The sequence below is a fragment of the Natator depressus genome, chromosome 13 (assembly GCF_965152275.1).
Source record: "Natator depressus isolate rNatDep1 chromosome 13, rNatDep2.hap1, whole genome shotgun sequence".
Lineage (NCBI taxonomy): Eukaryota > Metazoa > Chordata > Testudines > Cheloniidae > Natator > Natator depressus.
The window spans coordinates 3,288,148-3,314,900 of NC_134246.1; the positions used below are offsets into that span (position 1 = coordinate 3,288,148).

A 26,753-nucleotide genomic window follows, 5' to 3' on the forward strand; every position below is an offset into this window, starting at 1 on the left:
ATTTAAAACCAAAATTCTTATTTTAAACTAGCATAAGAAAAAAATATATATATAGTGAGAGACATTTTAAATACATTGATTTTCTAGAAATAAATTTCTATATTTCATATATCTATATAATATATTTATTTATATAGACAATAAAACCTAATTTTCCAGAATCACAGATATGAGTTGGACTGCTAGAAGGCATCTGGTGCTGCTAGGAGAAGTTTACGGTGCGAGGACTGAGGGTGACCAGATGTCCCAGTTTTATAGGGACAGTCTTGATATTCGGGGCTATATCTTATATATGAGCCAATTACCTCCCACCCCCATCCCGATTTTTCAGACTTGCTATCTAGTCACCCTGCGTGGGATAGAGAAGGAACTAAGGTACAAAACCTCCATCTGGAGCCAGGGCTGACCATTTCCAGGGTTGGTTTTTTTTGGGGGGGGGGCTTAGATCTAGTTTTGGTTTGGTCCCAGCTCTAGCTTGTTGGTAGGGCGGCACTGTAATTCTATAGAACAATTCTTTTTTAGCTGAAATGCTATAATGCCCCCATGTAATGTCCCCTTCCCACCCTAGGGAGTCTGGAACTCTGCCCTAACAGAAATTAATCTGGTACCTACACCACTCTGATGGGCGGGACTCTCAGGAAAGTCTGCTTTGAAACATCCTGAGTTCTCACCCTCTCATTGGCGAAGGGTGCAAGGAGGTCTGGAACTGGAAAGCGAGAGCTGCCGAGCTGCCTGTCTTCTTGATTGCGTTTTGTAACGCCACGCATCTCTGTGAGAGTGATACACATATTTGAGGAATTTTGCAGATACTGTCTAACCCTTTCTGCACACCAACATGGCAGAGTCCACAGATCCCCACAGGGCATGTCCAGAGCGAGGGCTGGACTGGCCACCTAAGGGGCAGAGTTTGGCTTTGGTGCAGTGAAGAATCCAAAAGCTCAGATCCTTCTCTGGCACTTGGATAAACTCTCCAGAGTGGGTGGGCTGGGTAGCTCATGAGGAAGTTCTTTCTATCTCTGTTCTTTTTATCTCTGGTGGTCACTCATGCTTGCCTCCTTCTCCTGCATGGCAATAGGACAAGAGATTTACGTACAGAATTTCAACTCTCCAGACTCTCAGTCCAGTATTTCAACCAAGTTTGAATCCCACTCTAAAACTGAGGTACAGTTTGGGGTGTTGCAGGGGAGCAGGATTCTTCTATTGCCCCGGTTTGTCTAGGGGAGGAAATCCCCCAGCCCTTACGCAGGCAATGGGAGTGGTACCCGAGTAAGGCCTGTGGGATTGGATGCTGGGGCTTTGTATTTGGAGTTTGGTCCTATCCTGTGCCGAGTGCCAGATTTGCAGTGACAGGGCAGCTGAGGGCACTTGCCACCTGGCAGGATCACAGCCCTGCGGAGGAAGATGGAGCATGGTCAGGTCTGGTGCAATTCTCATTCCTCTAGGCTGAGATTTCCAGCCTGGGGAATGTCCCCCTGTTTCAGTCTCTCGGCTCTCCCCTGCTTTTATGTTCACAGATGCTTTCATTTCTCACACAGACAGCTGGCACCCAGGAAAGAGCCAGCGCGATGTGTAACCCTCCTCCCCCCACTTACCCCCGAGCAGGGGTCTGTGGGAGCAGCAGGCGGGGAAATTGTTGGAGGGAGAAGGCTGGGAGGCTTGGCATGGGGGCAGTTCAGACCTCTGCACGGCCACGTAATTGGGCTGAAGGTGCTGGGTGGGAGTTGGAGGCATGGCGAGCCTCGCTGTAACCTAGCAGCGAGGGGGCTCTCCAAGAGATGCTGCTCCCCACCTCCTGGTTATGGTCCATTGCCGGCATTCTGCTTCAGTTCCATTGGGTGGGTGGGGGAACCTGCCACATCAATCCAGTCTGGAGGCAGGGAATGCGCCTGCCAGGGAAAGGGGCACCTCCCACCAGTCAGCTCCAGAAGAGCTGGTGAAGCCCCGTGTCCTTCGAATGTCCTGCTGGCCATTTTTGCTGTGTCGCCGCACTGGGAGATGGAGCCGCGCAGTGATAGCTTGCCTCTTTGCTCTCAAGACATTCCCCATCCGTAAAGGGGGAGGAGGCCGTTCAGTGCCGGACTCAAAGCTCTTCCCCCTGGCGGTGCAGGCCCCGCTCGGTGCTGTTCTGTAACTCTTCTCGCTGGGCAGGTAGCTGAGCTGGGGGTGCAAACCCACCATGCTGGCCCAGCCAGCGGTGTTTTCTCGCTCGCTGTCACCTGGCTCCCTAAGGCAGCTGGCTCTGGTTGCACCAGAGAAGGAGCTGGACTGTGAGGGTGCATCAGGGGAAGGGGAGAAAACAGAGCTTTGCTCTCGCCGTCGGGCTGAAAATTAGATTTTCTGAAGAGGAAATGTTTCACAGGCCGGAAACGGCCTCAGAAGAAGCATGTAGGGATGTGTGGGTGTGTGTGCATGTGTGCATGGGTGTGGGGAATTGTGCAATATTCTCTGGCTGGAAAAAGGTGGAAAAACGAAAGCCGAGAAGGAAATGTTGCTGAGACCTCAGGGTGAAGACCTCCTTTGTGCCCCACAGCGCTCCCATGGGGCTGCCCCCAGTGCTGCCTCCCGAAGTCCCACCTGTGAGGATGCAGGTTAGGTGCACGCCAGCGAATCTCCCTTCTGTTTCTTTTGTTTCTTTTCCCTTTTCGTTTTCTTTGTGGTCTTGGGCTTCTCTGAAACACAGAAAGGATCGCTCGTTGGCTTGGGAGCCGGGAACGCCTTCGAAACCTGGTTTTACTTCTCAGCTCACTGCGGTGAAAAGAGTTTGTTTGGAAAGGGATACTCCCTGTGCGGGGAGAGGAGCTAGTGATTGGAAAAGGAGACTGGGAGCCCCACCCCTCCATCCAGCCCAGCAGGACTCCTGGGTTCTCCTCCCAAGTGTAACACTTTGTGCCCCTGGAGTCGTTATTTAATCGCTCTGTTTAGACCTCAGTTTCCCCAGCTGTGAAATAGGGAGGGGGGTCAATAGTATTATCGCCATCTCCCGGGGTGTTATACTGAGCTAAGGAAGGATGGCCTGAGCTGGAACTCAGGAGACCTAGGTTCAAACCCCTGCTCTGCCCCAGACTCCCTGGGTGACTGTGGGCAGGTCACTTACTCTCTCTGGGCCTCGGTTCCCATCTGTACAATGGGAGGATAGATCCCATCCCCTACCTGGTGAACCCTTGAGTTCCCATTCAGTTCAATGGGGACTGGATGTGCCCCTTGGGCTGTAGTTCTGACCATGCTACCCACCTCTCCGCTCCCTCCCTTACTTTATGGCCAGGGTATGCACAGGCTGCAGCCCCACATTCAGCCCAAACAACGAGCAGCAAGGTCCAGCAGCTTAGCTGGCAAAGTTCCTACCCAGGCTCTTGGGGCCAAAACCTCCATGGAAGTCAGAGGGGTTCCCCCAGCAGAGCAGACTGGTCAGGACGTAGAAAGGAGCCAAACGTGGCCCCAGAACCTTCAGCTCAGGCCAGAGCTGTTTCTTGGGTGTCCAGGGTAGAGGGAAGAAAAAGCAAAAGGACAAAAGGGGGAGGGCAGCTGATGCATAAAAGCAGAGATGGGCCCACCTCTGGGATTTGGGCACTGCCTCTGGGATTTGAGCACCTCGGCCTTTCTGTTTGGGAATAGGGGGGCTCACTTCAGACCCATCTCTGCAGTAGAGAGGAACATGAGAGCAGCACAGATGAGACCCCACCCTTTTTCTAGCAGGGGGCTGGGCACTCAGGAGCAGACTTGGGCTGTGTGATTAATGGCGAGAGACCCCCAGATCCAAAGCTCCCTGGAGCCAGTGGATAGCCGCCCAGCCGCTTCAGCAGGCTTTGGATCCAGGTCAAACGTTCCTCTCAGCTCTGCCGAGCAAGCCTCTGTGTCAATGTACTGGTCTCCCTGCCCCGGCGGATTTCCCCCACATTGGGAGAGAAGGGTATCAAACCAGGCTCCATCCTGGGCCTGGAGAGAAGGGTGTGTCCCCCCCTGGGGAGGGGGGTCTCTACAACAGCCCCCAGCGTAGTAGGGAAAAGAGCCCTTTTCCCACCCCGGCAGTGTAGACCCAGGGTCAGTGGAGGCGGGAAAGAGGAAATGAAGGAAACAAACAGGAACACGGGAAAGCTGGAGGGAGGGATATTAAAGAGGAGAAACATAAAATGCCAGGAGGAGCCTGGCGCCCTGTCAGATTCCTCACATCCCTGGAACTTTCGCTGGCGGTGACAGCGACTGACTGACACCCACCCCAGGGCGATCCCTAATCCGGGCAATTGGGAACACATGAGAATGGAGTTTGCTTGGTGTTCCTCCTCGCCGCGGCTGCTCCCAGTTCCGCTCTGCTGTGAGGAGCCCGGCTGCCAGGGCTTCCCATGTAGCAGAAGATTCGTTCTGCATTTTTCTTCTCATTTGTGGTACAAGCCACGCGGCCAAGCCCCGAATGAGTTGGCTCCTGGATTGTCCGCTCCAGCAGTAGCTCCTCTCTCTGCTGGCGTGTTCCACAAAGGGGAAGTTCACACCGGGGGAAGGGGGGATTGTCAGAGACCCCTAAACAATACAGGTTTCTACACACACAAATGCATGTTCATCCAGAACAAGCATTCCTGTAGAGGACAGACCACCCAGGGCCTGAGCCAAAAGAACAGGGAAGAGTCCCATTGATTTCAATAGGCTTTGGATCAAGCCCCTATATATCGCCTGTCATTGTAAAGCCTTTTTCAAACTCCACAAGCCTATATATAAAAATTATCTGTGGGGGCCCATTCATTATCACGCAAAAGCAGCGACTTCTACAGGCCCATTGAGAGAAATCTGGGGCCCCAACACATCATGTTGGCTGGGGCCCAACCCCTCCCATTTCACCCCAGTTACCGAGGTTTTGTGGGGACCCTAGTGCTCTTGTCCTCTCTTTCCTCCCCTCTTGTCAGCCCTGCGCCTCTGGGATTTAACAGCCACGCTGCGGGACAGTTTAGGACAGGAAGTGAAGAATGCTGCATTTTGGAGGTGAAGTGGAAATGTCCCCTTGGGAATTTGGTCATGACACCAGGGTTGACACTCCTGATCTTGCAAAGGGGCCACCGAAACTTTATAGGCACCAGTGGTCAGGTGCCAGGCTTTAGGCTTCATCTGAAGGGTGCCCAGCATCCCCTAGCCCCACCGTGCACCACTGATTGAGAGAGAACAGCGCTACCTCTAAAGGGATGGCAACACAAGGCATGGGCAGTGACACACACACACAGCCCTCCTGGCTGGTCTCTTCAGACACGTACCTTTCTTGCTCTGTCCGGCTGACCTATGCCTCTGGGCAGAAAACTAGCTAGGGGCCTATGCACTGCTGAAACACCCACCAGAGCTGGAATTTGGTGGGCTGAAGGCCTGGTGTCCAGAGTGAGTTCACCCTCTGAACCAAGGTGTAAGCTTGGGCTTTGACAAGACGGACCCATTGCTTGGGCATTTGTTCCCATGGGGTTTCTGATCCAGGGTCTGTGCAGGATTGTTCCCAGCTCTCTGCCTTTCCTCTCCCTACATCTGATTTCCTTGCTGGGTGTCTGTTTTCTTTTCCCCTTCTCCGTGTTACCCCTGGCAGTGTTCCGGCAGCTTTGATCACAGCCCAAACTCTCCATTTTGTTTCATGTCAGTTCCCAGCGTGGAATCAAGCCAATGATGTTACTTGGAGCTGTCAAGGCCCAGAAGGACAAGCTAAAGCCTTTCCTAGCTTCCCCCGAACAGCGTCTGTAAATCAGATTCACTGACGGCCTTGGAAAGATCTGATGCTCCACCGACTGCCCTGTGGGGAGGCAGAATTCCCATTCCAATGTCTCCGTTTGAAAGGAGCCCTCATGTTTAAAACCCCCCCAGCTCTACTCTGGTAGCTTCAAAGGGCTGCTCCATGCTTTGTGATCCACGGGGGATACACTGAGCCATCAAAGGAAACTTTGACTTATCAGTACCATTCTCCTGTGGCTTGGATGGGAAGACTGCTCCTCCCACGAAATGGAGAGAAGTCACCCGAGGTATTTGATGCCGCCACGACATCTTCCTTTCACTAGCCCTTGCCTCTTGCCCCGGTGTCGGGGAGGGCCCTAGTTTTATTCTGTCCTCTTTTGGGTCCATGTTAACCCCTTAGGCCAGATGCCTTTCTACGACTGAGATTGGGGGAGGCCTTGGGAACATGCCTGACGTGGTTGCTCTGAAGCAACAGCTACGTTGACCCATCAAGGATCCTCTTCAGCATCCCAGCCCCTGGGATCCTGTGTGCCAGCACTGTACGGATGGTGGCAAGGAGGCCCAAGGCTGAGTCAAGATTGTTGACAGAGGCTCCCTCCAAGCTGACATATGGATTGTCCTGCCTGGGTCTGGTTTTCAGCACAATAGGAGACGGAGGGGTTGTTGTTACAGAGCAGCACATTGTTTTGAAAGGTCAGTAATGAATAAACATGCAATTGCACACACGGCAGGGAGGAGCAGCCAAAGCGACACACACACACACACACCCCCACCCCCCGGCTCAGGGCTAGGGGAACATCCAGCTTCAGGAGCAGTGCGTACAGGAGCAGGGGCATCCCGTTGTCACCAGTTTTCAGAGCTCGGGAGAGGAGGAGAAAGCAACATTTCCCCTAAATTCCTGCCACCTGGCTCCCATTATGCTCCCCAATGCTGTGAGTTGGATGGAATGACGAGCCAGTGGAAGATCGCAGCTCCTAGGCATCATTATTAGGGGAAAGTATTTGTGATTTATTTTATTCCTAATACAAGCTGAAAGGACCAAGAAGGAGGAGGAGGAGGAAGAATTTCTCTATGCTCAGCCTCCAGATCTCTCTTTACTTCAGCCCTTCACTCCTCCTTTCCCCACTCTATCACTCCTATCTCCCTCTCTTTTCCCCCTTTCCTTGCATTCTTTCCCTACTTCTTTTACGAGCTATCGATCAATCGACTGATCATTCGTTTGCTGTCTCCCCCTTCGGCTTTTGTCACTTGAAGCAATGTTAGCGAGTCAGGGCTCAGAGCCGTAAATCACTCAAACTCTGGGGCCAGGTACTCGGATCTCATTCCAAGGGCGACAGACCAGTACTCCTTACAAGCCAGTTATGAAGCAAATATGCCTGAGAACACTCACAGCCCGGCCAATCACATCCAAGAATGACCTCAGCAACCTTCTGGTTTCCATTGGGCGCAAAGATCCACAGCAAGGATTTTAGATTTGATTCCTAAACCGAGAATCCCCTGCTCTTGTCTGGGAAACTCGAGAATGGTGATCACTGGATACAGGGAGATGGTGGCAATAGAGGGGTCTATGTTTCAGCAGCAGGCTATCCTTGAAGCTGGAGGCTCCCCAGTTTGGATAATGGAATTGGATAGGTTTGGAATTAGGGCGCAGGATGGATTTCATGGCCTGTCAAGGGAACATTAGAGCAGTAAAACCCAATTTAGCGAAAACCTCCGTGGGTCGAGTCTCCTGGCAGGGGTCATTTTGCAAGCCATGGATCAGAAATCACCTTTATAATACTCAATATTAATTTAGCAAATATGCATGAGTGTAATACTTTGCAGCTCTCTAGAGCCTTTTATCCAAGGATCTCGAAACACTGATGTTCTCACTCTACCTCCCTGACCCAGGTATTTAGTAGATGGAGAAACTGAGGCAGACAGCAGCGTTGTGATTTGCCCAAAGTCACGTGAAGCAGTAGTGGAGTCTGGCCTAGAATCCAGGGGCTCATTTGTCAGGCTCCAGCTGCTCTTCCTGCACACGCAATTTGACCCATATGGATTAGTGCCTTAAACCACATGCCCACAAGTGAGACAGTTGTCGCTGAGCTCAGCAATTTGTAATTCTGTTGTCTTTATTTTGATGTTTAACAGAACACCCTGAACACAAGCCCTGAGATTTGCAAATGGATGAACAGAGCAAGAGAGGAAGGCCTTGCGGCTATGGCCCAGGCCTGAGGACAAAGGGTAGGGCTGCCCAGGTATTTTTAGCACAGCGAGCATGAGCCCGCGGTTGTCGGCCTGGGCTCGGCGGCTCGCTGCAGCGGGCTGGGCAGGAGTCCCCGGCAGGACCTGTGTTCAATTCCTGGTTCTAACACAGTCTCCCCGTGCGAAGTCTGATCGGTTATAGACACTTCCTGGCTCTGCCGTTCTAGGCTGACCTTTAAGCCACAGCCAGGCATTCATAGCATAGCAGTTGACTAGACTGCCAGAACAACCCCCCAGGAAATGGGAGTGTAACGGCTGGATTGCAAGGCCAGCTCCAGAATTGCTTCACACATGTGGATGCTTGTGTGAGTGCAATTTTCTTCATAGCCAGATGGATTATGGACATGGGCCCAGGCTGATTTCAAAGATGAGATCAAGGCTTCCCGATCATGAAAGGTGTGCTGTTATGGGGAAATCATATTAACTCAGCACCCTTTTCTTTGGTGGTTTAGGGACATAAAGGAGGTTTGAGCATGAATTTTCCCCAAATGGCTCTAAATACAAGGACTAAATCCAGTCTCCTCGGCCAGCCTGCTTGGGCATTATCTCCTTCCACACTCCATTCCTCACCTCCAGGGCAATGCTTCTTCATTCTACATTTCCTGGATTCCAGCTGGGCCAGGCAGGTCACTGCCTCCTCTTTGGCGCTCCTGACGACTTCGCGCGTCCTGCTCTTCGATCCCCACTTGCAGCCGCATGTTCTCCCCTCATTGCTGCAGGGGCTCCATTTGCTCCAGGGTCCCATCTCACACATCTCTGGCAGGGGAAGGAAAGACCAGTGACGCAACAGCAGCAGTGGGGACCTAAAACGGCCTTTTCAGAAGTGGCCTTTTTGCCTCCTGCCGGCACACTTTGCCCGGCCAAGTTTTCGCAGGCTCAGAATTTCAGATTTATTTGCACAAAGCCCCAGGCAGCCAGATGCGTGCGAGCACAGCTTGAAGGAGGGGCCAGAGCTTGGATAAGAAATGCTGTGGACAGACTTGTAGAGACTGCAGCCTGAGGCTTTGGGAAAACATGCCCTTCCCCTCTAATCCTCATCCAAAGCTCACTGAAGCCCACAGGAACCTTGCCTTTGATTTCTGTGGGTTTTGCATCAGGCCTGGAACCATCTATTAGAATTCTCCGAGTGTATGCAAGACTGGCAAAAATGTTGCTCTGGACTGAAATCCTGTATCTGGTGCTGGGGGATCCCAGACCCGTGGGGGATTGTTCAGGAATCAGACAGATGGGAAAGGGCAGAGGGAACCAGGGGAGGGGTGTCCTAAAGGAGAAGGGGCAGAGATTACCCGAGACTTACCCTGGCACTCCCTGGTGCTATGCTGGGCTGTGGTGTTCGATGGGCACGCGCTGAAACACTTCCCTTTGTGCAAATAAAACTTCTCTTTGCATTTCATGCAGAAATCTTTGCTGAAGCAGCTCTCACAGCTCGGCGACCTGCACTCTGCAGGAAGGCACGGGGCATCAGTCAGTGAAACTGCCCCTTGGTTGGCAAGAGGAGTGTTAGGGCAACAGGGACGACAGAGCAGGGCACCTCTAGTCACCTGGGGATCTCAAAGCCCATTGGCAACATTGAAAAATCCCACCCCCATTTTAGTGATGCAGAAAGGTGAGGTGGCTTACCCCAGTCACACAGCAGAGCAGTGACGGAGCAAGGAATAGAACCCAGGAGTCTTAGTGCTCAGCCTGCTGCTCTAACCACTAGACAGCCCAGCTCCCCATGCAATGTAAAGCTGACTGGAGGGGCTGGGTTCTTAGGCAGGAAACAAAGAGGAGAAATCTGGACTTTTCCCTTTCTGAAAGGCCAGCGCATTGTTTGTCATAAGGTGGGGTACGGCATGGGAGGGCGAAGCAAGAGGGAGCTGAGCGCCCCCCTCTGGACAGCAGGTGAGCGTGGCAGCTTGTAGGAGAGCTACATACTTGTGCATCTGTTGACCTCTTGGCCTCGCACCCCGAAGTAGCCAGGTGGGCAGGCGTGGACGCATGCCCCGTACTGGCGGATTCCATCCCTCCAGATCAGCAGGAAGAGACGCTGCTGGCAGGCAATGCACCCGTTGTCCTCCGAGCACATGATGCAGCCCGTGCAGTTCTCAAACAAGCCAGCGCTCGCTGCAAGAGAAAAAAGGCAGAGAAGAGAGGCTGTTGCCATCAGCTGGCACATTGTGCAAGCTGGGAGCAGGGGGAGGGGGACTAGGAAGGAACAAACTGCCCCAGGCTTTCTTGTCCTACATGATCCCCAACTCCCAAGGCTGGGATGGGCTGACCATCGCTCCAGCTAGTGCTAGTCCATCCCAGTGCAGGGATGGCTGATGTGCAACGTAGGCTTGAGAATGTCGAGGAGAAGCCAGGGAAGGAGAAAGTAGAGCTAAATAATAGGCTGGTGGAGGGCTGATTAGGAGCTGGTTTCAATGAAGGGTCTGGGCTAACCCTGCACACTGCTCCCTCGCTTCAGCCAAAAGGCATCACACTCAGCATCCTGCCTCACCGCCCTCCTTAGCTGGAAACCGAGGGCAGCTAGCTTAGGGCTCTGAGCTGCCGCTCATCCCCAAAGCATCTGACCGCCAGGTGTGGAATTAGGGGCTGTGTCTTTAAGGGCTGAGCTTCCCAGACAGAGTCCAGCGGGGGGCGGGGGGGTGCTATAACTTATAGGCACAGCCCGTTGGAACTGGACACAGGATAAAGCAGAGAGCTGTTGCAAGCACCTTAAGTACGGAGGTGATCCCCAAGCGCCACGCTGGGGCTAGGGACTCCTCCTGAAGCTAGCTAGGAGCATGCTGTGTGATTGGAGGAGGAGTGAGACTGCTGACGGTGGGAGCTGAACATTGGGAAGCTTCAAGGGATGGAGAGAGGCCCCCGGCCTGAGAGAAGCTCAGACGGACAGTCCATGTGTTTACGGGCTCCTTCATGTTCTCCTTGATACGGCAGAACACCTGGCCCCAAGCTTGTGATCTCGCACCTTCGTTTCTGCAGCGCTGTCTGGATCGGATCCAGGGCCCACTGCAGCCAAGGAAGGCTCCTGTGGGTGTTGGATGGAAGTGTAGACATTACCAGGCTGGGTCAGAGCAGAGACCCACCTAGTGCAGTCTCCTGTCACCAGCCATGGCCCCGTCCAGCTGCATCAGAGTAAGGTACAAGAATGCCTGCAGCAGGCAGTGAGGGGAATCAAACCTCTCCTCAGCTACTCCAAGCAGCCTAAACCCAGGGGATAGGGTTGCCAGGTGTCTGGTTTTTGACCGAAACGCCCAGTCGAAAAGGGACCCTGCTGGCTCCGGTCAGCACCGCCAACTGGGCTGTTAAAAGTCTGGTTGGTGGCGCAGTGGGGCCTGGGGCTAAGGCAGGCTCCCTGCCTGTCCTAGCACTGCACGGCTCCCAGGAGCGGCCGCCAGGTCCTTGCGGCGCCTAGGCTCATGGGCGGCCAGGGAGGCTCTGCACATGGCCTGCACCCTGAGTGCCGGCTCCACAGCGCCCATTGGCTGGAAACCGTGACCAAGGGGCCACAGGGACCTGGCCGCCGCTTCCTGGGAGCCACAGTAAGCACTGCCGGGACCCCGCACCCCTACCCCCTGCCCCAGTCCTGAGTCCCCTCCCGCACCCAAACTCCATCCTGGAGCCTGCACCCCTGTCCCAGCCCTGAGCCCCCTCCTGCACCCCAAACCCCTCATCCCTGGCCCCACCCGAGAGCCCACGCCCCCAGCTGGAGCCCTCACCCCCCTGCATCCCAAGCCCCTGCTCCAGCCCTGAGCCCCCTCCAGCACCCAAACCCTTCATCCCCAGCCCCACCCCAGACCCCACAGCCCCAGCCAGAGCCGGCACCCTCTCCCACACCCCAACCCCTTGCCCCAGCCTGGAGCCCTCTCCTGCACCCTGAACCCCTCATTTCTGGCCTCCTCCCCTCTGTTCTGTCCCTTTAAAATTCTCACTCCTAGGCCCCACTCCCCAGCACTGGCCCTGGGCGATGGCGTCCTACGTGCATGCGTTTGCCACTCTGCTGGGGCCCTGGAGACTGAACGCGGCAGACAGAACACCAGGAAAAGGATGTTTCAGGCCCACAGCTCCCTGCAGTGATACTCCATCCATAGGGCAGGCACAGCCCCAGCAGAGCCAGCCGCCCCACACTGCCCTGTCGCTCCGCCTCAGCCCTCTGCTTGGGACAGGTGCCCAGCCTCTGTCTCCGTCCAGTGCTTGGCCTCTGTTGAGTTCTGCCAAGGCTGTCTGTTGTCCTGATGGGTGGGGGGAAGGGGGGGAATTAGGACACCCCTTGGTTTCACACAGGCTGAGAAACGGGGCATGACTTTTGGACCCCACAGATCGGTATCTGAATGAGTGTCCTAGAAGAGATGGGCTCCGTGTCTCCTTAGCTTCTGGCGTCTGTCTGCCTGTAATGATTTCTCTGAATCACTCATCACTAATTTCTCAGCCCTCCCTTTGTGCGTTGAACATTCCTGTTTGTTTTTCATTGGCCAGTACTACAATAATGTCTGCTTTTCCATTCACCCAAAGATCTCAAAGCACTACACCGATATTAACTAACCCTCGCGAGCCCCCTCTGTTACAAAAAGGGCTGAGATAGAGATCAGTCTCATCCTTCACTTACATGCACATCGGTGCAGAAGGGTCACACGCAAATACATACAGACAAAACCACTGGCATCAACTATGGGACATTTCCTACATCTCTGGACTGTTGCTAGAACGCTTTGGAACTGTGGCTCTGTGCGACCAGTCACCAACTGCTCTGTAAAATCAAAGGCCTGAGACACAGAAGTTAGGTACTTAACTGTGAACTTTACTGACCACTTCTGTGCTGCTTGGGTACCCATACCACATGAGTAAAGCTCCATAAATTCTGGCCCAGCAAACTTGCCAGGCAGGAATCTAAAGGGAAGATTTCCAGGACATTCCATGTAGAGAAGGGTGATAAATAACCAAATGAAATTTACAGCACAGGCCAAACCTTCCAGTCCTTGCCTAGCCCATAGGCAGCCAAATTCCCATGGAGTTCAGTGAGTTCTGGGTTTGATAGGAGCGCTGCTTAAGTACAGACTCAGGCCCTAATTCTGCAAAGTATTTAAGCCCATACTTAACTTTAAGGCTTCAGAGGGATTTAAGCACATGCTTAAGTCCCTCTTAAGCACTTAGCTGAATTGTGGCCTTAGCAAAGATTGCTAGATTAGTCCCTCTGTGAATGAATAACCTTGTCTAATTAGTGCCCGTAATGCAGTACATGTGGGAGGCATCTTTAGCCCATTAAATAACAGTTGCACGTATCCTAAAGCATGTTAAAACAAGGATCAGTTAGTGGTTAAAAATATTGCCTGACCTGACACAAGTAGCCAAGGCCTGTTAAGCTCACGAAAGCTTATGCTCAAATAAATGTGTGAGTCTCTAAGGTGCCACAAGTCCTCCTGTTCTTTTTGTGAATACAGACTAACACGGCTGCTACTCTGAAACCTGTTAAATGTCACAGGAAAGGAAGAAAGCTTAGGGAATGTTACAAAAAGGGCAGAGCCAGATATCGTCATATTGCCCAACACTACAGTCAGGGCCGTCCCTAGTGGGGTGCGCCCTGGACAAGTCAGCCTGTATGGGCCCCCTGAACATTTTTTATACAGGTGAAATCTGGTGTGGGGAGGGGACACCAGTGCTGGGGGGCAAGAGGTGATGGAAAGTCACAGGATGGCACCTGTGTTAGGGGCGAGGGGCCCCCTGTGCTGGGGAGTCCCAGAAAAGGGAGGGGTCCGGGGCAGAAGGGCAATGGATGGGGTCAGCCTGGTGCTGGCGTGTTCCGGCGGCGCTAGGATGCTGGCGGCGGTGGGTGAGCAAGAAAAAGAAATAGAACACGCACTTCCCGCCGGTGAGTGCGGGCCTGACCCCTGCTGCCGGTGCCAGGACCCCTGCTAACTCCCTGGGCCAGCTTGGCCCCTCAGGCACCCCTAACCCCAACCCCCGGGCCAGCCTGGCCCCCCAGGCACCCCTTACCCCTTCCCCCCAGCCGGCCTAGCGCCTCCCGCATGACACATGCACACTGAAGCACGGGGCCCCCAAAGCGCACAGCCTGGAGCAGTTGCCCTGATTTTCCATACCCAAGGGACGGCTCTGACTACAATAACATCTGCTTTTCCGTAACACCATTCACCCAAGGACCTCAAAGCGCCACAGAGATATTAGCTAACCCTCACGAGCCCCCTCAGAGCGAGGTGGTAATACATCCCTGGTGGAGATAAGTAAGCTGAGGTACAGAGATGTTAAACAATATAACCAATCTCACACCACAAAGCAGAGGCAGGAAAAGAACCCAGGAGTCCTGAATCCTTTTCCTCTGCTCTAACCATTACATCACATTCTCCCATTGGAGAAACACTAGCAGCAGCTGGTGTCACAGCTTGTTAAATGGGAAGGGAATGGAAGGGGAGAGGCCTTGGAGTTCCTGGAGGTGATGTTTGCCCTCTGTGAATCCATCACCTTTAGCCCAGGCCAGGGCGTTGACATGAACACGAGAGAGGCCGAAGCCGGTCTGAAGAGAAAAACGGGCCAGTAAATATATACAGTGGAACCTCACAGATACGAACACCAGAGTTACTGACTGACCGGTCAACCGGACACCACGTGAAACCGGAAGTAACCAATCAGGCAGCAGTGGAGACAAAAAACAAAAGAACCCCCCCCCCCCCAAAAAAAAAAAAAACAAACCCCAGCAAACACTGAACTGAGCCTGTATTGCGTCTGAAAGGTAGGCACATCTGGGCTGCCTGTCCCCACCCCCATGTGCTGGGCAGCCACATACAGAGGTGGGGACACTGAGATTAGCAGGCGAAGCTGTGACCCTCCGCTGCCAGCCCAAGACAGCCAGAGCAGGAGCAGCACTGGGTCTGTGCTGCTTTCCTGGAAGCCAGGGGTGCTGTTTTTGCCCCCCTCCTCCAGCTGGGAGGGGGGTTGCTGTTTCTACCACCTGCCCCCCCACCCCTCCTCCCCGCTGCCGGCCAAGAAGCTGCCTGCAAGGAAGTTGCGTAGCTGCGTCTGGAACCTGCCCCAGGCCCAGAGTGTGAACTGCTGGAGCCAGAGTTAGGAATATTTCAGAGTTACAGCCAACTCCCCTTCCCAAGGTGTCTGTAACTGTGAGGTTCTCCTGTATGTGTGTATATACACACACACACACACAACCCAAATGGACCATATCCTCAGCGGGTGCAATTTGCTGCAGCTCCACAGACTCCAAGTTTAAGCATCCATCACAAGCAGAGCGAGGCTAATTTGTACCCAGACCCCAAAACTTTATTTCCTGCTCCCAGCAGAACGTGGGCTCCTACTCACCCCAGAGCAGAATCCAAGCGGCTTGGTTTTACCTTCGCATCGTGCCTCAGCCAGCTCTCAGAGCCTCGGCCCGACCTGCCTCGAGTTTAACGGCCTCATTCAGGAACTCAGGCTGTCTGCCTCAGGCACCTTGTCAGCCCCTGCCTCTGACTTTGCAGCCCCCCTTTGTCTCATGGAACCGACTGGGACCTCAAAAGGGACCGTGCATCCATTCGCCACATGTGGATCCCCAACTTGCATGCACAAATTGCTATCTGGCCACCCAGCTGCCTGATTTACATGTGCAAAATGGGTGTGTGTCCATATTTGTGGGTGCAACGAAATGTGGGCACAATTGGGTGTGAAAACGTGCAGCCCCTGGCTAAAATCCCTGTGGCCGTAAAGCTCTTTAGGACACAAATGATCCCAAGGCCCCTGAGTATCTTCTATAGAACCCAGACTGGGATGGGGATACAGCTGAGTTTATTCTACTCAAGCTCCACCCACAACCCCAAACCACAATCCCAGAGTCACTGGATGGCTCTGCTGAAACGACCAGCAATGGGGTAGTTAAAACATATTAAAAGGGAGGCCCCCGTCCAGGTACAAAAATGCACTCCTACTTCATCGTCTAACGGCACTGCACAAGCACACACAAACGGCGAGCTGAGCCTCTGACTGCGCCCAGTCACACGGAGAAGGGTTTGGGGGCATTTGCTCATATAAAGAGCGAGACATTTAATATTTGTAATGAAATCTTCTGTTCTTCAGTAACTGCACCAGAAGCGTCGGTGTGCCTCCAAGCGCTGATTCAATCTGTAATGGCTCTTATTGCATTAAGCCAGGTTTTTCACAGAGCCAAAGCTTAATAAAAGCTAAAAGGGCAAAATAAAAATCCCAGGGGCTGAGAGAGTCTCTAGATTAATATCTCTGGGGCTTGATCCAAAGTCCGTTGGGAGACTTCCCTTTCCCATCAAAGAGGTTTGGATCAGGCCCTTGATTCTCTGGGCACTTTCGTTGCATCTGCCACTTAAACCGCGCTGCAGCTGCATGTGTTTGCATGCAGTAACCATGCATAGAGCTACAACAGATTGTACGGAATGTGCAGACAGGTTTTCGTAGTGTAAAGAACCATGAAAAGGTCATCAGCAACTTTAACAATGAGATCTGCTCTTAAACAGAACGTAGCTTCCTGCTGTCCCGGTTGCCCAGCCCAGGGCTCCGATGTGTCCCAGCAAAACAGAGTTTAAAGCCAATGAAACAGACTGTGAAAGTCATGTAAAGCGAGCCAAGGAACCAGTGAAAAGGGGGCTCTGCTCCACGTGCCAGGGGATGTTATTTGACAAAGATCTCAGAGAAGATGAAGCCACACTTGATACCAAAACGTAACCAGTTAAAATACAGGCAGCCGGATTCTGATCTCACTGTCCACCGGCAGGACGCTGCTGATGTCCAAGGAGCTACTCCTGATTTACTAGTGTAAGCAGGATCAGCATCACACCCATAAGCCCCTTTCTTCCTATAAAGCATTTGAAAGGCACATGTGTTATCAACACAGATTTTTCATGTTCCCAAGACATTGATCTGCCTGCTAGCTTCCCCAGTCATAAGTGAGACCAAAATGTGATGCTGATTAGAATCATAGAATCATAGAACTGGAAGGGACCTCAAGAGGTCATCTAGTCCAGTCCCCTGCCCTCATGGCAGGACTAAGTATTATCCAGACCATCCCTGACAGGTGTTTGTCCAACCTGCTCTTAAAAATCCCCAATGATGGAGATTCCACAACCTCCCTAGGCAATTTATTCCAGTGCTTAACCACCCTGGCAGTTAAGAAGTTTTTCCTAATGTCCAACCTAAACCTCCCTTGCTGCAATTTAAGCCCATTGCTTCTTGTCCTCGCCTTTTTCTCCCTCTTCCTTGTAACAACCTTTTACTTGAAAACTGTTATCACGTCCCCTCTCAGTCTTCTCTTCTCCAGACTAAACAAACCCAAATCAGGTTGGTTTGACACGATTTGTTCTTGACAAATCCATACTGACTGTTATTTATCACCTTCTTATCTTCTAGGTGTTTGCAAATTGCTTATTATGAGCTACATGTTGCCTGGGATTTTACTTAAGCAATACCCAACTCTGTGCAATGGGCAGAGTATTGTGCTCAAATTGTGGATGTGTCCTGTCTGTGCATTAAGGCGGGGGTCCAGAATGCCCCAGCAGGTCTCCTGGGAGAGGATGCTGCTTTACCTGGGACCAGACTCTTGTGGTTTAACATTGTGGAGAGCCTGAAAAGCAGTGAGATGGTTGTTTAAGGCAGGGGCTGCGTCTCCCAAGGGTGGATCTTTGATACGGGTTTCCCAGCGGTCTGTAATGCGGGTTACAGCACATCCCAGTTAAGGAAGAAAGGAATCCTCCTCCAGAACCATTTTGTAGTGGGGTTTGCACACCCAGAGTGGGGCTGGCAGCTTGAGCCTATCACCATTATTATCTATTACCCGGCTTTCCATAGCTGCTGGCATCCTCGGTCAGGATGCAGGCCCCAGTGTCCGGGCACTACAGGAAGATAAAGTCACTACCCCAAAGAACTTACAGTCGAATAGCCGCACACCCTTGGTGCTTCCATCTCTAGCCTTACTCCCCCCCGGCCCCACCAGTGTGACTGTCCTTTACAACATGCCCCCGCCCTGCAGCCAGCTGGCATTCCAGACCTGGTCCCATTTCCTGGGCAGTATCCGGCTCACAATAACAGCACTGGCATCTGCTCCAAAGCAGTTATATGGCAGCCCACGAGCTTCCCGTCATCAGTCCGTCTTCACGCAGGGCCGCATCCAAACCCCACTGAGATCAGTGACTCCCACCGACTCTGGATCAGGCCCTCAGTGGAGAGTCATCACTACAGAGGGGAACCATGCAGGTTCCCCTGCCCCCAGCAGCTCCAAATGCGAGGCGAGTGGCAGTCACCAGGTGGACAGTGTATCAGGAAAGCAAAAGCAGATGGGTGTGTGTGTGTGTGTGGGGGGGGTTATGTCCTTCATTAACCATGTTCCCTCCCGCTAGCTACGGTACCACCGGGAGTATTCAGCCCCTGCCCCAAAGAGCCCACCGCGCAAACAGACGAGCCAGGCGCTACCGCTGCCAGAAGTGCAGCTGGGCTTGGGCAACGAGGGATGCTGCTGGGCTGCCCCGCTGCCCCTTCCATACCAGCTGCCGCCCGCCTTTTCCAAGGAGCCACGTCCACTCTCAGGCTCTCAGGGCTGGAAGAGCAGGAGGTGGGAGAGGTCTGTAGAACACATGGTGAGCCAGGGCCGGACTCGCAGGGGGATAGTGCAGGTTGGGGGTAAGGGGCTGGAACGAAGGTGCGGTTCTCTGGCTGGCTTCATGCATGGAGCAGCGGCAGCATTGCATGGAGGTCTCAGGTCCGGGAGGGCAGTGGGGGCTGAGACAAAGAGGCAAGTCAGAGTGGGGCTGGGGAAGGCTGGCTGGTCTAGCTCCCTGGGTTCTCCAGACTGAAGAGGGGGACACCACCTTCTGAATGGAGCCCAACCAGTTCCTACATTATGGCTGGCATCTGTGAACGTGTAGAGAGAGGAAAAGCAGAGGGAAACCGAGCCCCTCTTCCTGACTGGGCCATTGCTCTGGCGCGACGCAGCCCTCCTGCTCCAGCTCCCTGCCAGGAGAGAGCAAAGAGCGAACGTGCTTCGAGTCTGGGTTCTTGCACATTCCACCTGCCTCCAGCTGGAGCCAGGCTTCGGCTCTCCTTGGATTTGACTGGTGGTTGCCAAATCAAAAGGCCAGTCCCGGCTGGAGGTGTAATGTGAACAGGATTCATTTTCCGTTTCCTTTCCTCTTGGTTTCCCTTTGTGCCACTTGAAGAACGGCCCCCGCCAGGCCAGCCACCGCCACCGGGGAGAACGCTGTGCACCCACAGGGCGACAGCTGCTGCAAGGGCCTCTCATTCATTAGAGGCCAGCTCAGTCCCAGCCACGTCAACAGGGGCGGGTGCAGCGGCCCAGCAGCCCTAAGCTCCTTTAACATTGAAACCTGCTTTGCCCACACAGCTGGGATAACTGATGTACCACTGCGGGTCTCCCTGCTGGGATAAGGGGGATGGGATTGGCCCTGGTGGGGGAAGGGGTCTGTGGCCCCAATCCTGCCAGCTTCCACTGACATCAGCCGCGTGGCACACCTGGAGTGTCAGTGGTCAGGCTTGCTGGCCCCCAGCCCCCCACACTCCTCAGGCCAGGGACACTGCCCAGACGGAGGCAGGGACAGCACAGCATCTCGCTGTGAGGGGGCCATTGCTCACACGCACCCAGTGGGACAGCATTTGGAGGGAGTGGGGGTCTGGGAGAAGCTTCTGAAGACAATAGAGAAACCCCAGGTACAGATAACAATGTAGCAATTCCCATTGCTCAGTGAGAGGAGGAGGGAGGTGAAACCTCAGTAGCTGCCTTCAGCACAAAGACCCCCATGCGCTGCCTGACAGCGAGGGAAGCAGCCCCCAGGAGAACCCGGCAGCTTCCTTGGGGGCGAGGGCCCCGGTGCCACGTTCCAGCTGACTGCCCAAAGCAGCATCTGTCCTGGCTCCTATGCTTGGTTCTTTTACATGGAGGCATGTGCCACGGCTGCCATCTCTCCCCAGCCCCCTTTTCAGATCCCAGGGACTCAAACTGGCACCACGCTGTGCTGGGAGGAGGTTCATTTGTGGCCACGAGGATTCGATATGGCTTGGCTTTCCCCTTCAGTTAATAATGCACCTTGGACCCATTAAGCTGTTATGGTCGGCATTACATATTTGCTAAATGCCTGCAACATTCGTGTTCCTAGCTGCAGCTGGAGGGACTTCACTGAAATGCCGAGGGATTTACGAGTGTCTATTGCGCTTTTCGGTTTTTATGATATTTTTTGCATTCTCTTTTGACAATTTGTTTGGGAGCTGGGAGCGGAGCAGCTGAAAGAAGTTTGGAGTTCTTGGCCTAGCTTGGGATGGCACCAGCTGAAAGAGACTACGTCTCCACTATGAGCTATGGGCTTGTGACAGAGTGCTGAGAACCAGAAGCTGAGCCAGCACTGGTAATTGTAAATCCAATTAGTTCCCCCAGAGAGGGCCTGATTGAAGGGAGGGGTGGCTAATTACTAGTTCAGCCTGAGCGGGGCAGAGCTAAGGGGATAATTAGCCCGTTAACTGCCAGAATGGAAAAGGAGCACAGGAAGGAAGTGCCAGGAGAGGAGAGCTGAGCCAAGCGGAGGCATGCCAGGGTACAGGTAGATCTCTGCATGGAGCAATCTCTCCCCTCTTTTATGGTTGTATAACACTGTAAAACTACTGCCCGGGGCTGTACGAGGATGATGGTTGATAAAGCACAAATACAGTATCCCGTGGTGTTACAGACTGCGGGTATCAAAGCCATTTCTAGGAGAAGACAGGAGTGCAGGGCCATCCTTGTCTCAGGGGCTCATGCCCGGCTTGTGTACACACGCTCACACTAGCTCTCATTGGCCTAGCACGAGTATAAAGAGCCGTGTAGCAGCAGCATGGGGAGTGTCATGGAGGCAGGGCCCAGCTGTGCCGTGTACAAACCAGCCTGAAACCAGTGGGTTTGTGCTCGGCCCAGCTCAGCCTTGTCTCCACTGCCTCTGTCAGGGCTATTTATACTCACGCTGGTTCCGTGAGAGCAACACAAGGGGGGCCAATCACATCCCTAACTTGTGGCGTAGACCCAGCCATGGAGAAATCACAACATGGTTTCCTTTCCTGAGTTCGAGCTGTGCTCAGCGTGGAAGGGAAGCGCCTTGGAGTAACGTCCCTGGTTGCGAGCCCTCTGCCTTTCAGGCACCAGCCCACTCTGCTTGGTGAGTTTTGCCGTGTCCCTTAAAGTCACATGAAGAGCAACAAAACATTAGTGTTGGTGCTGATCCTGGGCTCATTTACACCAGCATAACTCTGCTGACTTCAGTGGAATTACTCCTGATTTACACTGGACACCTGATTCGTGCAGACTCCAACCTCGTGAGAATCTGTAGACGTGGGGAAAGTTTTGGAGTGTGTTGACCATGCAGCCCTTGCTCATAGACTGCAGAAGGAGCTGTGCCGAAGCCAGGGCTGCGGGGTTGGGCCCATCCCTTGGTTCCCAGCAGGGATGGGCTGAGGAAACTGTGTTTTGATTTTGCAGCCCCCATCGGTAAGGTGTGGGTTTCACACAGTTGTCCCTTGAACCAAGGGTGGTTCAGACTCAGGTTCCATTTCACCCAAACCTCCAGAGTTGAGGAGAGGGGAGTGTAAATTTTTGGGAGAGGGAAGGGAATGGAGCAGCAAATTCAAGGCCCAGGCTGGTAACTTCAACAGAGAACAGAACAAGTGAGATGCAATGGTTAGAACTGTCCCTTCCAAGCACTGAGGTGGGGAGGGGGATGTATGCACCAGCCCTGACAACATGAATGGGAACCACGCATATAACGATGGGAGGAAGCCTTAGAAAAAATTCAAGAAAGAACTAGATAAATTCATGGAGGATAGGTCCATCAATGGCTATTAGCCAGGATGGGCAGGGATGGTGCCCTAGCCTCTGTCTGCCAGGAGCTGGGAATGGGCAACAGGGGATGGATCACTGGATGATTCCCTGTTCTGTTCATTCCCTCTGAAGCATCTGGCATTCGCCACTGTTAGAAGACAGGATACTGGGGTAGATGGGCCACTGGTTCTTAGACATATGTTCTTATATGTTCTTAGACATAGAAACCACCAGCATGAGAGCATGTGAAACAGGATTCGTTTTGTGGAAAAGGAGAGAGCGGGAGTAAGGACAGCAAACAAATAACTGATGCCAAAAGGAGCAACTGTAATTAGAAACGTTATTTTAAGCATTGATTTTATGTTGCAAGCCTCTCACCTCCCTTGTATATGGGTGGGTATGGAGTCACTAGAGATGGTCCCAATCCAACCCCCCAGACACAAGCACTTCCAAGCTGTGCATGGAGTTCACAACTCCCACCATGACGGCCCCAGGCCCCAGATCCCTCAGACCTTGGGGTGCGTGAAGTCTAGGGTCAGATCCACATTTTGCAGGTGAGCCATAGCTCTGTTGATGATGATGATGATGATGATGCTAGGAGAAAAAGGGATGCGAGAATCCCAAGGTAGCACTTAGTTATGCACGTGAGGTCTTTGGTCTGATTGACTCAGAGACTGTCAGTGCATCGGGGATTCTGGCTCCCATCCAGCACATCACTTAAGCACATGCTTCAGTGAGATGACTCACATGCCAAAAGCTAAGCAGGAGCGTATGTGCTTTGCTGGGGCAGAGCCCTGTTTGGTACATGAGCTGGCTGAGAGAGCAAAGAGAGGTTTTGCATGGCTAATGCACCAATTTGTACAAGCCTAAAAGTCTTTCTTTGCTCTTCGCTCTCGGTCAGGTCCCAATCAGATCCCATCAGCTGGGGCTGGCCTGTTCCCACAGACACTTCAGACTCTGTTTTAACATCCAGCAGCCAGGGTCATGCTGCTGAACCTTCTCTGCTCGGCTCTGTGCTACTGGGGAACTGTCCAGCAAAAGAGCCCCTAGGGAAGAAGAGCAGAAAGGATCTCAGTGACTCCCTCAAGCAGAGGGAGCCAATGATACAACGGAGCAAGAGCCACACCTAGCTGATGACTCACTTTCTCACCCGTAAAGATCACAGAGGGAGGGATGGAAAGGAAACTTGATCCATTTACCACGAGAGGAGAGAAGTTCTGGAACAGCCTTCCCAGGGGAGTGGGGGGAGCAAAAAACCTAGCTGGCTTCAAGACTGAGCCTGGTAAGTTTATGGAGGGGATGGTGTGATGAGATGCCTACAGTGGCACCCAGCCGAACTGCGACTGCTAGCAGCAAATATCACCAACGGCTGGAGATGGGACACGAGATGGGGAGGGCTCCGAGTTACTACAGAGAATTCTTTCCCAGGTGTCTGAATGGTGGGTCTTACCCACATGCTCAGGGTCCAACTGATGGCCATATTTTGGGTCAGGAAGGAATTTTCCCCAGGTCAGATTGGCAGAGACCCTGGGGGGTTTTCGCCTTCCTCTGCAGCATGGGGCAGGGGTCACTTGCAGATTTAAACTAGTGTATATGGTGGATTCTCTGTAACTTGAAGTCTTTAAACCATGATTTGAGGCCTTCAGTGACTCAGCCAGAGGTCAGGGGTCTGTGACAGGAGTGGGCAGTCTAGGAGTCTATGAGACACAACATGGGGTGTGCAGGTAAAGCCTGATCTGAAGCCCGCTGAGCTCAATGGAAGTCTTTTCATTGGCCACAAAAGGCTCTGGATTGGGCCCTTAGTGTTTGAGGTTGAGAATTCTGGCCTCGTGTAAGGGAAGCAGTGCGTAAGGTTTGCCCACGCTACGCTACTCTGCCAATGGACTTCAGTCCTGACCCTCGATAGCCCTGCTGCTCTGGTCTTGGGCAGCTGTTCCTCAGAATCTAGTCACGGCTCAATGTATGCCACCCAGAATCATTTGTACCAACCACTGTGATCTACTGGAACCTGAATACAGAACATATCTGGGCCATGTGGCAGCTTGAAATTGAGCTATAAATAGCCAATGTGCCTTCAAAGGAGAAATTGGGCACCATGGGTATAGAACTCCCCTTGTCCCCCAGGATATTTCCTTTTGGGCTGTTCCCCAAATTCCCTTTGCTGGACCACTGGGCAGCTGCTGGCTGGAGCTATCCTTCTCTGATGGATCTGTGAAGGTTTAAATTTAGTGTGGATAATAACTGAGAACTGTTTGGAGGTCAAATCCCTGAAACCATAAGGGGGACCCTGGACCCATGAGCAGTTGCAGGCATCTAAATCATCAGTAATTATTTTTAAATATTTCTTTCACTCCCTGATGTTTCACTATGTCAGGTCTTGCTATTTCTAAGTTGGCTGGAGCCAAGGCACCTGGGTTTGCTGAGCCACGGTTCTGATTTTCCTTGCAGTGGCTTGGCATTGCCGGACCTCCATTCACATCTAGAGAGTAATTCCTGATTTACACCCATGTAAGTGACATCTGAATCAGGCCCAGAGGAGGGTAGGTGACTTGCCCACAGTCTGGCAGATAGTCAGTGGCAGAGTCAGAACAGAACCCAGGAGTCCAGACTCCTTTCAGCATTACAAAAAACACCCCTCCCACAATCACAGACAATGAGCCGGATTCTAACCTCAGTTATGCTGGTATACATTTAAAGTTTCTCTGTAGAATTTAAGGGGGTTACTCCAGACTTACACTAGTGTAACTGAGGTCAAAATCTGGCCCCATATTTTGCGCCTCTTGATTAAAGCAAATTCTCTTTACAGGCTGGCTCCTCACAAGCCCCCAGTAACAGACTTCATGCCGAATCCCAGAGACGTGCTTGCCTGCCTCATGGCTGCTCTCAGAGGAAACGTTTGGCATCTGGTTAGCCTCTGCAGCCAGACACTATCCCAGAGGTACTAGCTGGCTCTCAGAACGCACTTCATGCAACACCAGCTGAAGGATGAAAGAAAATGGCAATAGGAGAGCCTGAGAATGGACCAGACTCCAGGATCCCTATCCCCCCGTGCCAGGATGAGAGCAGCCAGTGCCAATCACTGGACCCTGCAGCAAAAGCTTTGGACTCCCTATGTTTCTCCCATGAGCAGTGCAGGGAACTTTGCTTGATTTGTCTTAGGCATGGTGTTGTGTTCGTCAGTTGTGTAATATTTTAAATACGAGATGAACTGACGCCGTTTGTTTATCTACACCACAGAGTCAGTGGGCCAGATCCTCAGCTGATGTAAATTGATTTCCATGGCACCCCATGGATTGACACCAGCTGAGGATCTGGCCTTTTGTATTGAATCTTCAGAACGTGAAGAACTTTGGCACATGCCTCCAGCATGGTTGGCACATGCCGTGTGCGATCACAGGGCTTTGTAACGGATATGTCTTGGACAGCACGTAATGAACAGCTGCCCGTCAACTCAACACCTCTTACAAAAACATACAATAAAACCAGAGAACCTTGATTCTACTCCCAGGAGACAACTGAGTAGCCCTCTTCCCTTTAACACTAGTCACTTCTCCAGCCGATTCTGATTACAAAAGTGAGTTGCTCAGGACACAGGGCAAGCTATAAAAACAGGCGCAGCCCTGATGGCTGCAGAATTCAGACTGATCTGTCTGACGGCCTTAGTTTGCTACCCGTGTGCAGGTGAGAGGTGCTTCCTGCCCTGCTTCGAGCCAGACACAATATGATCTTCACCCAGTGTTGGGCATTGGCTCTGACCATATGGAAGTGCTAGACATCTCTGGTGTACAGCGGTGGCAGAAGGGAGATGCCAAAGGAGGCCACTCCTCAGCCAGGTGGTGCAGAGAGTTGCGGCAGGAATGGTCTCTCTGAGCAGGTCTGTTCTTTCATGGGGGGATCTATGTGTCACACCAGCTGGGAATGGCAAAGCCAGAGCCTTCAGATGGCAGTCGGCTCACAAAGCCAGGCTGAAAACATCTGTTTCACCCAATCAATCCCAGCTAACGGAATGGACTAGGGGAGTTCACCAAAGTAGCACTTACCTCAAAGAGCCAAACCTATCCCTGGTGCAGTTGACTCAGAGATGACACCCAGGATGAATTTGGACCAAAATGTTTGAATCTGTTTAATGAGGCGCCCTGGCCCTGACCTTCCCACCCTCCCCACCCAAACAGCAATATTGACACTGGAGAGGCTGGGTAGCCAAGCTTCTGTACGCAGGATTTCAGTGCTCTGCAATGGCACGGCCATTCGCCTGGCCACCTGCAGTGCTAGGTGTTGCTCCCCCACTCTTGATACGAGGTTCTGCACAAAACTTTGAATCACCATGAAAACCGGCCAGTTCAAACCCATTGCTTTGCCCTCCGATACCTTGGACACGCTCTCCAGGTGACAGCCAGCTAAATTATCCATCCCCCCTTCCCCCAAATGACCCCCTCGATAATACACAGCACACTCCCGCTCTGCTTTGCCTCTTCCGGGCACTTTTACAAACCCCGCCCGAGCTAGCCCCACAGCAGCGCTGCGCAGCAGGGAAGTCCAGACGAGAACCAGCTAACGATGAGGGGGCACCAAGGGATCAAAGGGCAAAGTCTGTGTCTGCTGTTGTGAATTATCCCCGGCCTCTCATTTTGCATTGCTCAGTGCCCCGTCCCCTATAACTTAACCAGCTGGCTCAGCTCCAGGTACCACTAAAATGCCCCCTGATCATCCTAGAGCAATAAAGTTGCAATGCTGATTATTTTTTTTGCCCCACCTGCCAATTCTTCCAGCTGCTCAGGCTCTCTCCGAGCCCAGGCTGCCCTCCCCGAGCACAGCTCTGCCTGTTGCTATCAAGCTAGAAAGGCGAACTGCAGCATGGACTGTACCTTGTTTCTTCCTTCTGTTCTGCATGAGCATTTCCATGGAGTTGATGAATAACAGCAACATGAAAAGTATCCACTGCATCTGGGCAGGAGTAAATTAGGGCAGGAAAAGAATCAGAGCATCCAAGCAGCTGGGGTGCCTCCTGTCGGATACA

At 52.8% G+C, this 26,753-nt stretch overlaps 1 protein-coding gene across 1 annotated transcript; it reads right to left on the minus strand.

The window, feature by feature from the left end:
- Nucleotides 1–1,846: 1,846 nt before the first annotated feature.
- RSPO4 (R-spondin 4) lies at nucleotides 1,847–26,753 on the minus strand. Its single transcript, XM_074969578.1, has 5 exons — nucleotides 26,602–26,753; nucleotides 9,856–10,044; nucleotides 9,236–9,379; nucleotides 8,509–8,694; nucleotides 1,847–2,669 (listed from the first exon to the last, which is right to left on the minus strand). The coding sequence occupies exons 1-5, from the start codon at nucleotides 26,678–26,680 to the stop codon at nucleotides 2,590–2,592; spliced, it is 678 nt and encodes a 225-aa protein (XP_074825679.1). The 5' UTR covers nucleotides 26,681–26,753; the 3' UTR covers nucleotides 1,847–2,589.